This window comes from Chelonoidis abingdonii, chromosome 7 (assembly GCF_003597395.2).
Source record: "Chelonoidis abingdonii isolate Lonesome George chromosome 7, CheloAbing_2.0, whole genome shotgun sequence".
In the NCBI taxonomy this organism is placed as follows: domain Eukaryota; kingdom Metazoa; phylum Chordata; order Testudines; family Testudinidae; genus Chelonoidis; species Chelonoidis abingdonii.
Genome location: NC_133775.1, coordinates 30,263,608 through 30,277,631, shown reverse-complemented (window position 1 = coordinate 30,277,631; position 14,024 = coordinate 30,263,608). Strand labels below are relative to the sequence as shown.

Genomic DNA, 14,024 nt, shown 5'->3' with positions numbered 1-14,024 from the left:
TTAAACTGTAATCTCAAAACTGGAATAATGTGACAGAAATGGTTATGCTCTTGGGCAGCCATTAAGAAACCAACTCCTTTGTCATTATACTTAGAAAGACGGCAGATTTCCTTTGTATCCTGCAGTGTTGCCTATTCAGTGGAATGTGTGGAGCTGCAATACCCCAAAGGAAACATTGGGAAACATTCAGAAAGACTATTGGTGCTCCCTGCACTCAGGTGGAGCCACATAACCAAGTGGTGAGGAGAAATTGAAAGAGAAGCAGGGCTCCATGGAGCAGTGTGTGCTTCTGGGAGAGTATGAGAAAGAAATTGGGCCCAGCACAATTAGAGTCCCTTTAAATGGATCTTACAAGGGAAAATATCCTTCCTGTGTATTCTCTACTATACACGTGCACAAGAAATCATCTGGCCTACATCATTACCTCTTTGAATTCTACACAATACCTGTTCATATCCCACTTTATCTCAAATCAGTGGTTTCCACATTTAAAAGCCAATAAAAACCTTTATCAGTTTAAACTTTAAAACTCTCAAACTATTTCAGGCATGAACTAAATATTTTATAAGCATTACCATAAATGGTTGGGTGCCAGCAAACACAGCTAACTCTTCTATGCTTCAGATAGTGCAGGTCTGTAAACGATTGGTATTCCTTAAGGTAAGCATCTGACTTGCCACCAAAGACACTTTCATCTTCTGCTAATGCTTTCCAATCATCAAAAAAGGCATTCATAATTTCATTTTGCTGCAATGCTATTTCCACTCTGTGTTATGAAAATAGTTAACATTTTCAAGAATGTCAGATGTGATTATTCAATGGGATAATTACCCATTAGTTCAGTAGAGACATCTTTCATTTAAAAATTTTGACCACATGCCCCAAAGTGGTATGCACAACGGTTACTCAGTGCTGGTCACTACTCTCATGAGAGCCTTTCACATTCAAATACACTTAATAAAAAATAGACATACTGTGCTATCACTTCACTTGCGTGTGCTCAGACAGATTTGATTAGATTAGGCTCTTGAAGTTTACTACCCGACTTTGGAGCCCCAGTGATTTCAGTGGACTCCTCAAGTGAGTAAGAGCTGTAAGACTGGGCCCTCACAGTTTACAGCTCCTCATTCTACTTAATCCAGCAGAGTCAGGGCCACATTCTCCGGTGGTATAAATAGATGTAGCTTCCTGACTTTAATAGAGCTATGTCCATTTACACCAGCTGAGGATCTGGCCCACAATTTTTTGTTTACCCATGAAAATGAGTTTGTCATGAACTGTATTACTTGTTCCCATGTAAATGACTGTGATATCACAAATCTATTACAGTATCAAGTAAGAAGAAAAATAGGCTAGGAAGATGCAGAACATAGGAACTGCACTACTTGGACCAGACCACCGGTCCATCTAGAGCAGTATTCTGTCTCTGACAGTAGGAAATGTCTGATGCTTCAGAGGAAGGTGTTAAAGTCACTTTACTGGATGGGTATGCAATAGCATTACTATGATGGAAGTACTTCAATAATTAGCAAAAGTGACAGTGTAGAGCAGTAGTGGGCAACCTGTGGCCACCACTGGTGTAGAGTATGGAAAAACACATGAAATGAGTGGACATATACTTTACATTTCAGACGGTTCAAAGTTTCTGTTAGTAGGAAAGTTTTTAACTGTGACTTAACAGCTGACTAACTTGTTCTAGAAATTTGAAACCACCTTCCATAAAGCACAACATAAGAAGACAATGGATTGGGAATGCATGCGTCAAAGAATTCAGTTCTTTTGTCTTGATTTTAAAACTAACAGTTATAAACCTAAGTATATAGTGACATCCGTTGTATAGTTGTGTGTACCATTTTACTGAAGGTAAACTTGCATATTATTGCAACATTTTTACCTTAAAAACACTGAGATAATAAATTCTTTCAGCTCCTCAGATGACAAACACAGCTCTTTTTCTTCATCTGAGAACTCTCTAGGAAAATACTGTGTGGCTGCATTTCTTGGATAGGTCCTAAGCAATTTGGAACAAATTTTAACACAGGTAAGTTTGAAAGATTTTTTTTTTAAAGAAGCCTTATGAAGTACAAAAAATGGAAAGCTAACTATGTTAATTTTTGCTAATGTTGGTAAGATGATTTGGGTTGATCCGACTTTGGAAGTGAGGGAGAACTTAGATGCACAGTATTTGAAAAGGTGTTCTCAGAGGACCTGATTCTGCCCTCATACTAGATTTACAACTGTGTAACCCCATTGACTCCAATGAGTTATTCCTGGTTTACATTACTATTAGTGAGCTCAGAATCAGGACATAAATTAATAAATAATGATGAAGGGATTGTTTCCCTTTATAATTACTAAAAACTAGTAAATCCATTTCACACTTACCACTTTGTTTGAGTGCTCATTTCCCTTACTTTTGGAACGACTTGTGCACCAACATCATTTTCAAGTTTCTTAATGCTGAAATTTTTATCCTGATAGGATGTACATTCAATGTAGCCATCTTTCACACTTGAAGCATTTCTATCAGTAAATTTGACCTTTGAACCAAACTCTCTGCGCACTCGAGAAATCATATATTTAATCTGCAATACACCCAAAATTCAGAGATTTTCTGAAATAACTACAGGAAAACTATTCTTGAAAGTCAAGTCCTTTGAAACAGTGAGATTCAGAGATCTGCTGGTGGTCACTTGTAAACAGAGTTCACAAACATTTATAGATTTTTGAAATTCTGTACTCCTCTCGTGAGCCCAAATCACCAATAAGTGTGTGTCATATATTTTTATCTCTCTAAATGGTACAGGACTTCTGAATATTTTTCAAATTACTCTTAGCGCTGAAAGGGCTAATCCTGTTACTCTGAGATATCAAAATTGTCCCTTTGTCCAAATAACTACCTCACTTCTCTCTGGGTGAAATTTACCCTGCTCTGAAAGCCACCACAAAGCCTATATGCAATGTAAGCCCAATGCTATATCAGACAGCAGATTCCAGAACAAATAGAAGAAAATACTGCATCCCATTTAAACTACATGGAGAATTTGGACTTCCCAGAGGTTAATGGGAGTTTTTCCATTGACCTGTTTGGAGGAGGATTGGGATCTTAAGTAAGTAGAAAATAATTGTAATTATCTGGCAAAGATATCAAAACTACCACCCCAAACCTTACAAATGGGGATTGGGATGCTTAATGTCCACAAGTGGCCATGACTTCTGTTTTACACCTCCAGCAGCAGACTGCCTCATTACAGTCTAGGGCATTGGATCATGTATGGACTTAAAATCGAAAAGGAAAACATCAGAATCTTTTCCTACAGCACTTCCAGTTTTTCTTAGAGGTTTAGCTAGTTCCAACTCTCCTTTGCTGTAGTATCTGACAAGATCACAGTCAAAACTGGGATGACCACAAGAATTTCAGGCATAAATCTAAATTTTCTGCCTTCTGTTCATTTAAAGAACTTCTTTAATTTTATTTTAACAGAGAAATTGTGTGAGAATATGACTTTGATTGAATGACATCTATAATTTCTGACCTTTCTAAGAGATTCATTAACTGATTCTTCTTCAATTTCCTTTTCACTGCCAAGGGAGACCCAAGGTTTGCGGACAGGAGCTTTATAAATGTATTCCTCTGTCATTCCTTCTTTAGTCTCTCCTTCTTCTTCCACTGCCTCTGGAGGCTATAAGACAAAGTAATTACAAAGACTGTACTTATAGTTTTTCATATATAAACATAAATATATTATTTCAATGTAGATAAAATTCAGTGTTGCCAATTCTTATTCACACAAATAGTCTCAATGTAGTCAATCCGGGTACTCACAGGAGTAAAAATTTGGAGGATTAGGCCCTGTCCTTCTAGCAATGAATTTTCCAATAAATATTAAAGGGACACTGTCAATTTAAAAGCAAGTCAGCTTTTAAAAATGAGTTTGAAGTAGTTTCATGTACTCCACCTGCTTCTGAGTCCCTTGTAATTAGCTAACAGAATGTTGAGAATCATTAGGAAAGGGATAAGACAGAAATTATCATATTGCCTCTATATAAATCCATGGTATGCCCACATCTTGAATACTGTGTGCAGATGTGGTTGCCCTTCTCAAAAAAGAGATATTGGAATTGGAAAAGGTTCAGAAAAGGGCAACAAAAATTATTAGGGAGATGGAACAGATTCCATATGAGGAGAGATTAATAAGACTGGGACTTTTCATCTTGGAAAAGAGATGACTACGGGGCAATATGATAAAGAGCTATTAAGTCATGACTGGTGTGGAGAAAGTAAATAAGCAAGTGTTGTTTAGTCCTCTTCATAACACAAGAACTAGGGGTCCACCAAATGAAATTAACAGGCAGCAGGTTTAAAACAAAGTGAAGTATTTCTTCACACAACACACAGTCAACATGTGGAACTCTTTGCCAGAGGATGTTGTGAAGGCCAAGACTATAACAGGGTTCAAAAAAGAACTAGATAAATTCATGGAGGATTGGTCCATCATGGCTATTAGCCAGGATGGGCAGGAATGGCGTCCCTAGCCTCTGTTGCCAGAAGCTGGTAATGGGCAACAAGGGATGAATCACGTGATACCTTTCAGAGTGGTAGCCGTGTTACTCTGTATCAGCAAGAAGAATGAAGAATACTTGTGGCACCTTAGAGACTAGCAAATTTACTTGAGCATAAGCTTTCGTGAGCTAAAACCCACTTCATCGGATCCATGCAGTGGAAAATACAGCAGGAAGATATATATACACAGAGGCTAGAACGAGGGTAATTATTTAAGGTGGGATATTATCAGCAGGAGAAAAAAACCTTTGTAGTGATAATCAGGATGGCCCATTTCTAACAGTTGACTAGAAGGTGTGAGTAACAGTAGGGGAAAATTAGCATGGGGAAATAGGTTTTACTTTGTGTAATGACCCATCCACTCCCTGTTCTGATACCTGTTCTGTTCAGTCCCTCTAAAGCACCTGGCACTGGCCACTGTTGGAAGACAGGATACTGGGGTAGATGGACCTTTGGTCTGACACAATATGGCTATTCTTATGTACAATCACTATTTTATTTTCTATTAAAACGTTTGTTTTTCCTTCCCCTGCTGTTGTGACAGATGCACAGGAACAAAAGGAGAAAATGACTAAGGGCCTGATCCTGCAGTATACTAAACTTGGAAGGTCACAGGGATCCACACAGTGGTGCTCCAGTACACAGTGCATTGCAGAATTGAGACCTCATTAATTAAGGTTCCAATCCTGCAAACACGTAAGCATGTTAATAACCTCAGGCAAATAAATAGGCCTACTGAAATCATGTGTACAAATATTTGCAAAAGCAGAGTCTAAATGACTATATAAAAATGTTTGCAATGAAAATAAGCACAGTTTTCTCTAATCTTTCAGTTATAGTAATTTTATGTGCTCCTTGTAACAGTAGACAAAAATCAAAACCAAATGGGACTTTCAGTTACAAGATTAATGTTTTCCTTTAATGTTTTGCATTCAAAAATATATTTTCTAAGTACAATTCATTGAACAGATATTCTTCCTTTGAAGAGTCTTTAGCTCATTAATTATAATCTCTTACTGAAATGTGTCTAATCTGGAAAACTAGAGATTTTGCACGTGTGATTACCAGTTTTATGAGAAATGGTAATCTTGACACCAATCAAGTCAATGCCAAAAATCCCATTGACAATGGAGTTGGGATTTCACCCAAACTCTCTTCAGTATAAATTATAGGTATATTTTGCATGTTAAGACTAACTTCAAGTGTAAAATTCTTGCAAGTAGAGTGCTTTAATTATAAGTGTGTTCAATACAAATCTTCTTTTCATCTCATTGAAGATGATCTGTATCAATGACACAAAAAGAAGAATTAGACTAGCCACTGTTGCATTCCTAAAACTCTAAGATCTGGAAGGCTAAAGATATTTCAATGAAAAATTAAAATCAGTGTATATGAGACAACTGTGCTGATATTGCAGTATGGGTCAGAATGTTGATGTATGAGGAAAGCTGATGAACATAAGAGAGTGACTGTAGAAATGAACTAGCACAGAGGAATCCTGAGAGATTCAAGACTGCAGAAAATAAAAAATTACGTGCTAAGAACATCGCTGGGGCAAGAAATAATGCTGTTACAGAAGAGCCAAGAAAGATAACTATAATGGTTTGAACACATGTCAAGAATGGACCCAGAAAGGATACCAAATGAGGTGATATGTACCAGAGTGCAAGCAACTAGAAAGAGAGGAAAACTGAGGATGTATTGGATAAACACAGTGATGAATGAGGCTGTGAAGCTGATACAAAGTGATGGAAAAACTTCATTCGGCCCATGGTTGCTGGTGAGCTGATAGATGGGAATCAAAGAGAAGAAGAGACCATACAGAGAGGGTGACCAGATGTCCCAATTTTATAGGGACAGTCCTGATATTTGGGGATTTTTCTTATATAGGCTCCTATTACTCCCCACCCTCTGTCCCAATTTTTCACACTTGCTGTCTTGTCACCCTAAATACAGATCTCAAAGAGTGTGTGTGTGACTGTAGCACTGGGAGTTATTTTAAGTATGTGGAATAATGTGAAAATGTGTTTTGATTTTCTTACATTTAAAAAGCTTTCCTTGGCCTCTTCGGTTGCAACAAGATAAAAGTTCTGTCCATATTTGAACTCTGTATCTAAAACTATCAGAAGTTCTTCCCCTGGATATTCCTGCATGAATAAGAACAGAAAGGTTTCATGCATTCAACTTCCAATTACAACTGATAGATTAATCTAAGATCTGTAAAATTGTGAATTAGATATTTAAGTAGTCAATACCAGAAAACACAATTCTGAAGAAAAAACAATTCTTAAATGCAAAGAACTGTAGCTAGCTATTGGAAAGCAGAAAGCAAGTAATGTACAAAAAAAGCTTGATCCTATGCTCATTTAAGTCAATGGCAAAGTTAACATTAACCATTAACTGATCAGGGTCAGAATTTGTAAAAATTTACAAGCAGAAAGGGCTGTTTTGCCCTTACATGTGTGTTTACAATTCTCATTGACTTCAATGAAAATTGCAAGGACATATCCAAAGGCACAACTAGACTTATTTCTATTTTGTAATATACTAATATTTATTCCCTTTTACATTTCTTTTTAAGGCTTATATATGAATATGAAAAATTGTAATGAAAATACGTTTTCCTAGAGTATTCACAGATGGACAGATGAGGATGGTCCTTACCACTGAAAGTACATGGTATGAGGGTTTTAAGTCTTAAAGTTAGAAAAAAAGGGGTTACGTACTAGGACTATTTTTTTGACTGGGTGGAAATCGGAGACTGCAGCTCTTGTCTTCATGTCCTGAATTATGTCCTCTTTTTTCAGAAGTTTGTAAGGTTTTTCTTCTGTGATATCTTCATTAATTCGACAATTTAAAATTTCCTGTGTCTTTTCAGTGAAAACTAATGGAAAGATCTCTGGGTGGCCTAGAAAAGGTAAGGCAGAGTTGGAGAGTGAACAAAAATAGTGTTTTCCTTGAAAGATTGACAGTGTAGGAGGTATGTCCTTAACAGTTCTAAATCTTTCTTACTGCTAGTAATATGACACCTTTGGACCGCTGTACTTATAGTTTTTGGTACATTTGGCGGCATAGATTGTAAATTCAATATGGAAAGATCACATGGTCTTCATGTTGTAAAAGTCAGTGCCTAACACATTTTGCATAATCAATATATGTTATTTAAAATAAAATCTTTCAAGAAAACAGAAGAATGAATTCACAGTCATCCTATGCTAAGGCAAAAGTTTTGTGCTAGGAGTTGGCTGTGTGGATGGCAAAGAAACAATTATTTGCTGCTAATCTAGCATTCACAAAATAACGGTCAGCTGATTTCTTTAAGGTGGTGGATACTGTGGTAAATCTAAGTTATGTTTATTCTTTGGCTGAAGAGAATCCTTCCTGGAGTGTGGAAATCTGGTATCACTGTGGATAAAATTTACAGTATTCAGACCAAAACATCTGCATCTATAAAACCACAGTAATATATGGAGGGGACAAATGCTGCCTGAGTTTTGTTCAGCGTTGCTCGGTAATATGCTGGGGAAACTTCATTCCACAACCTGTAATTTGGTCTTATTCCTAGCTAGCGATGGCCAGTAGGGAAATCCTGGTCCTTTGCTAGAGGAGTTGGCCAATGCTACCTTGAAGAGAACAGAAGACCAAGTGCTCTTAAGGAAGCACGTGTATGTCCTCTGATCAAAATCCAGTCTAGATGCTGTCCTGGTATAATTCCCAAATCTGGACCTTAGCATCCCAAAGATTGGGTACCAGCATGAAAGCCTCTAAGCTTAATTACCATCTTAGATCTGATAGGCTGCCACCAACCAGGAATTTCAGAGCCTGGTACACTTGGGTCCCCCAAAACTTCCCTGTGGGACTCCAAGACTCAGATGCCTTGAGTCTCCTAACAAAGGGAAATAAACCATTCCCCCTCCCACCTCTCTCCCACCCAGAATTTCCTCTCTGGGCTAACCTGAGAGTTACTGATGCAACCTCTTTACATCACAATACCAAGAAGCATGTCTCCTCTCTTCCACAAAGAGACAAACCCAAAGACAAGGAAACAGAAAAGATTCTATCTCTACTATCTCTCTTCCCCCTTTAGCTCTTCGGCCCTGGGACACTAGGAGAGTTAAACACAGAGAGCAGTTTTTCCCGCCCCCCTGTCTTTTCCTTTCTCCACCACCATTTCCTGGTGGGGTCTAGAAAAAAAAAATGCAAACAAGGTCTTCAAAAAGCAAAACTTTTTAATAAAAAAAAAGAAAGAATAGAATAACAGTTCTCTGTAAATCTAGATGGTAAGATAACACGGGTTTTTCAACTTACGAGAAAATGAATAAACAATAGAAAAGGATAAACAGCCTTATCCAAAAACAATACAATTGTAAAGTACTTATAGCCAAAATACACATAAAGACGAACCATCCAGCCAGATACAACACAGATGCAAATACAGCAAAACAAGATTTAAAAGACTATACTTTTTGCTACACTTTTGTACTTACAACTGGGAAACAGAAGATTAGAAGGACTCGAAGGGAATAGATCCTCTCATAGCTGAGAGAGCACACACGAACAAAGACCAAAGAACCAGAACAATCACCACAATTCTCACTTTAAGCTTGTGAAAGAATCGGTTTCTGTATTGTAATGGTAACAGGGGTTGGGGCGCCCTCTTGTCAGGGCTGTTTGGTTCCCTTTGTTAACGCCTTTAAACGAAGGTAAAGAGAAACCTGAACGCCTTAAGCTATGTCTGTTTTATGACAGAGAGCTATAAAATGCTCATTAGTGCATAGTTACCATTTGGTAAGCCTGTGCGAACAGGTGAATACGAGCCACTACAATAGGTACTTCCTCTCAACCGTCAGCAAATCAAAGACCAGGCTCTGACTGGAGTCTGATTTTTTTTCTAACAAACAAGGGTATTCCAAAATAAGCACAACGTCCTAAGATTCCACTATGCTAGGCTGTGTGCATGCTCCTCTCTTGAAGAGAGGTACTCCATATTCATGGATTCTCCCTGACTTTGCAGTGTCATCTTTGGCTCTTGCCTTCAGGGAGCGTCTGTTTTTTGGCCATAGCTATGAAACATTGCTACTTGAGAGCTGCTCCACTGTGTAAGAGCGAAACCCAGCTATCATTTTTACTAGGATCCTCCGCGTGCTAACAGGTTGATTTCAGTGCACCCAGTGTTAGCTATTAAAATGCCCAATATTAATGTGCTTATTTAACATGGGTTCTATGGAGGTGGCAGGGAATGCTAATGTGCCATCCAGATCGAAGGTCTTGGATTCAACGAAGTACAGTAGAAACTATAGTATGGTACCAAAGCTGCCCAGTGAAAGTATTAACTTGCAGAGCGGGTCATTGTTGTATTTGTTCAACAGGCACTGTTACAAGTTGGCTGGCTATGGTGGATCTATTTACATTTGAGGAGGATTCTCCTGATTGGTACGTTCTTAGTCCATGAGGGTATTGACAGTGAATCTTTTGACCACTGCGTACATACGATGAGTCACTTGTTTTGTAGCTGAGATAGTCCCATAGGTGGTGATGGTGTGTGTGGGGGGAGGTTTGTTTTCGTAAGATATCACTAGCAATTCAAGCCTATAGGCTGAACTTTAGGACCCGTGTTTACTTGTGAACTGGGCCGATTAGTGCACTCGCTGGTGATTCTAAATGTAAAGTGATTCCCGGAATGTCGTAAACATTCGATCGCAAAACTTTCTAAAGCCATCCAACAGCAGTTGAGAAGTCTGAACTTATCAGTTAGATTGTGCTTTATTGGCTGAAGCACTGGAGCAGGAATGAGTGAGCAAGAACTGCTGAGAGAGCACAGAACAGACAAAGACCCAAGACCAAGAAACACCCACAAATTCCCTCCTTTAAGCTTTGAAAAATCCAGTTTCCTGATTGGCCCTCTTGTCAGGTGTTTGGTTCCCTTTGTTAACCCTTTACAGGTAAAAGAAACATTAACCCTTAGCTATCTGTTTATGACAGATGCTGATAATCTGTAATTAGTGACTGTATCTAATTGGTAATGTTTGTTTGACATTATGGAAAAGGTTGCAGCACGACAACTCATAGTATCTTGATGCCTCTGACTTCCTAAACCCTTGTCATTCTGGGCTTTGACTATTATATTTACATTGGTCAATGGCCTTCAGGCAGTGGATAAGGACAGAGTGTCCATACTGATATTGTCAAATTTGCCATCAGTCTTTGCTACAGTTAATTATGAGGTTTTGTTAACTCACGTGAAGACCAAACTGGGTTTAGACAGAGCTGCCCTGTGCTTGCTTCGTGCACCCAGTGTTAGGCAATTGCTCTTCTGTCTCATGGGTTCTCTCATATGGGGTGGCACAGCAGGCTTCCTCTCTGTCACCTCATACATCTTGTTCATTGTGCATGAAGCCATTAGGAGGGTTAGTGAAGAGGCCAGGACTGAAATGCTTTCAATATACTAATGATTTCCAGCTCTATGGCCCTGATTGAGGAAAGTCCAAGTCTATCCCTATTCAGGACAGCAATTAAGCCCATGCTTAACTTTAAGCACAGGTTTATGTACTGTCCCGAACAGTGATGCTTTTCTAAATCAGGACCCTCATCTCCATTTCATCCTGTTTAGGGTGCAGCTGAGTCTATTTTTCAGTTACCGGGTGAGACTGAAGCATGAATAAGAGCAAACTGATTGAGACTCAAACCAGATAAAACTGAGGTGGCAATGGCTGGCCAAGGGAGACAACCAGAGCGTATGACAAAGATTATGTCTGACCCTTTGATTGAGCGTATGTATCCATCGTTTGTTACTAAAGTGTGACTCTTGTTAGGTTCCTATCTGCTTTTAGATAATCAAAGAACATTGACTAGAACTCTGACTGTGTCTTCAAAGACAGATTTGGCACTATAATCTATGCCTTTGTCATTTCTAGATAGGATGACTGTAGTAAGTTCTACAGGGATGGGGCATCCCTTACATCCATTCAAAAGCTGAAGCTAATGTAGAATATGGTGGACCCATTTGTTAAGTGATGTAGCTCACCATGAGTATGTGACACCAGGGGTGCCCCCAGAAATTGAAATGGTATGCACTGGTAATCCCTGTGGAGCCATCCCCACTGCTGCCACTGGCCCCAGCATCTAGCCCACCAAGTCTGCATCATGCTTAGCCCCTACCTTCCAGCCCGGCCCACCCAGGTGCAGTGTCATTCCCCATCCTTGAGAGGGAGGGGACACAGGCTTCTGGAAGTGGGATAAGGCTGGACAGGTCCCTGAGGGGAGCCCTGGTATAGGAGCTTGCCCCATAGAAGCAGCAAGAAGGAGTAGCACTGGACGGCCCACTGCCCAGGGTGCTCACTCTGATTTGGTCTCCTGACCCTGTGCACCAGGTTGTGGTGCCAATCACTCAGTTTTGGCTTCATCACTCCATGTGTCATGGGGGAGGGCCAGAGAGGCCAAATCTGCTACTCCTTGCTGTTACTAATGATATGCAAGGGCACTATTGTGTGACACTGGTGCTTCCTGAATTGCATTGTCTGCTTGTTGGCTTTGGATGGAATGTAAATAGGCGGTTATAACCTATAAAGGCCTAATTGGTTTGAGCCTTGCCTATTTGAGAAACTTACTTTTTCCCCTTGCAATACTGCCATAGCTGCAGACTACAAAGGCATTCAAGCTGGATCTCTCCTAGCTTATTAGAATGAGAGCTGTTGAGAGGACATTCTTCGTAGAGGACTAGGGTGACCAGATGTACCAATTTTATAGGGATAGTCCCAATTTTTGGGTCTTTTTCTTATATAGGCTCCTATTACCCCCTATCCCCTGTCTCAATTTTTCTCACTTGCTGTCTGGTCACCCTACAGAGGACCCCTAAGCTTTGATCTGAAATAGTTCACATTTGCTGACCTTGAGGGCAAGCTACAAAACTCTTCTTTTCAACTGGCTGCTTAGAGAATGGAGGTTTTTGGGGACCTGAAGGGCCAGGATGGTTTTGTTATATTCTCAGCTGCTGGGCGGGGGTTTTGTGAGATCTGCTGGTGTTTGAGTTTTTCTGCTTCCTATTGTTATAAGGTATATTTTGTCAGAATATCTAGAACCTGGAGCAGGCATCTTTTTGTCTATTTTAAGCTGAAGCAGGTAAATCTAAAATGGAGTATTGATCAGCTTGATAAACATGCTTTGAGAAGTCAATTCAAACCTAATCCTTTTAGAATTGACAAAACAATAAATCCTTTTTAATCTCTATCATCCAGGAAGCTAAATTTCCCCATAGGCCTATCATTTAATAAATTTGATAAATCCCACATTTATCCTTTAAACCCTTTCACTGCAGGTCCTCCACTGCATCTGCTCTGCTGCTGTCATCCACTGAAATCAATGGAGTACTAAGCCATGCCAACTCTGCCCACACATCTACACCAGCGACACCATCATAGGACCTAACCAGATCAGCCATACCATCACTGGTTCATTCACCTGCACGTCCACCAATGTAATATACGCCATCATATGCCAGCAATGCCCCTCTGCTATGTTACACGGCCAACTGGACATCACTCGGAAAAGGTAAAAATGCACAACTCATCAGATCAGGAATGGACCTACCAAACCTGTAGGGAGACACTCACTCCCTGGTCCACTCTAGCCAGACCTTTAAGTGGCTATGCCTGCCGCAAAAAAACTTCCGGACCCACGCACAGAGAGACACTGTGAGTTCACGTTCATTTGCAAATTTGAAATCCAGCTCTGGACTAACAAAGACTGTGAATGCTGCCATTCAGAACCAGTTTCTCTCCTTGGTTTTCCACACTCTACTGCTCGAACAGGGCTCACCCTCCCCTGACTGACAACCTGTTATTCTCTAGCTTGTGCTAGCATTGATCCTGCCCTGGAATTCCATACCTGCATCTGACGAAGTGGATATTCACCCGCCGCTCACGCTCCAATACACTCTGTTAGTCTCTGAAGGTGCCACAGGGTTCTCTCTGCTTTCACAGCATTCTAGTATGCCTCTTCTATGAAGATGTGTCTACCTGGATTTCCTGGCTCATACACACATGCGTATGCATACATTACACACTTGACCACCAATTCCTGCTGTCTCTATTTGCTTACAGAGTGCATTTTTTGATAGGCATATGTGCGCTCCGCTCTTTCCTTTTCATCATTGTTAGTTCTTAAGGGACTCGCTTATGACTATTTGCCTTTATCCGCCTGGTTTCAAATTACGGTCTCTTGTTTTTGGGTCGGTCCCCCGTGTCCCAGGTCCACCTTATGTTTCACTGCACCCCAGTCCCTCCCTTTGGGGCCCCTGTGGGGGACAAGGATCGCATGCTTGTATCTTTTTCTTGGCGGTGCTAGCCACGGTGTCCAAACCTATGGCTGGTTGCCAAAGAGAGGTACGGCAGACGCCCATCTGGGCGTCGACAATGAGATTTTTACTGTCACATGCTGCCTGCTGGGGTGCCTCTGGTTAGAG

At 40.1% G+C, this 14,024-nt stretch overlaps 1 protein-coding gene across 2 annotated transcripts in view; it reads right to left on the bottom strand.

Moving 5' to 3' along the window:
• The window catches only part of DNAI3 (dynein axonemal intermediate chain 3), a 64,014-nt gene that overhangs the window by 30,143 nt on the left and 19,847 nt on the right, over positions 1-14,024 (bottom strand). For both annotated transcript variants that reach the window (XM_032798892.2, XM_075067771.1), the window contains exons 4-9: positions 7,291-7,472; positions 6,607-6,711; positions 3,537-3,683; positions 2,386-2,585; positions 1,895-2,011; positions 576-766 (exon numbers count right to left, since the gene is read on the bottom strand). In XM_032798892.2, coding sequence (XP_032654783.1) covers positions 576-766; positions 1,895-2,011; positions 2,386-2,585; positions 3,537-3,683; positions 6,607-6,711; positions 7,291-7,472 — 942 coding nt within the window. The remainder of the gene's footprint in view (positions 1-575; positions 767-1,894; positions 2,012-2,385; positions 2,586-3,536; positions 3,684-6,606; positions 6,712-7,290; positions 7,473-14,024) is intronic.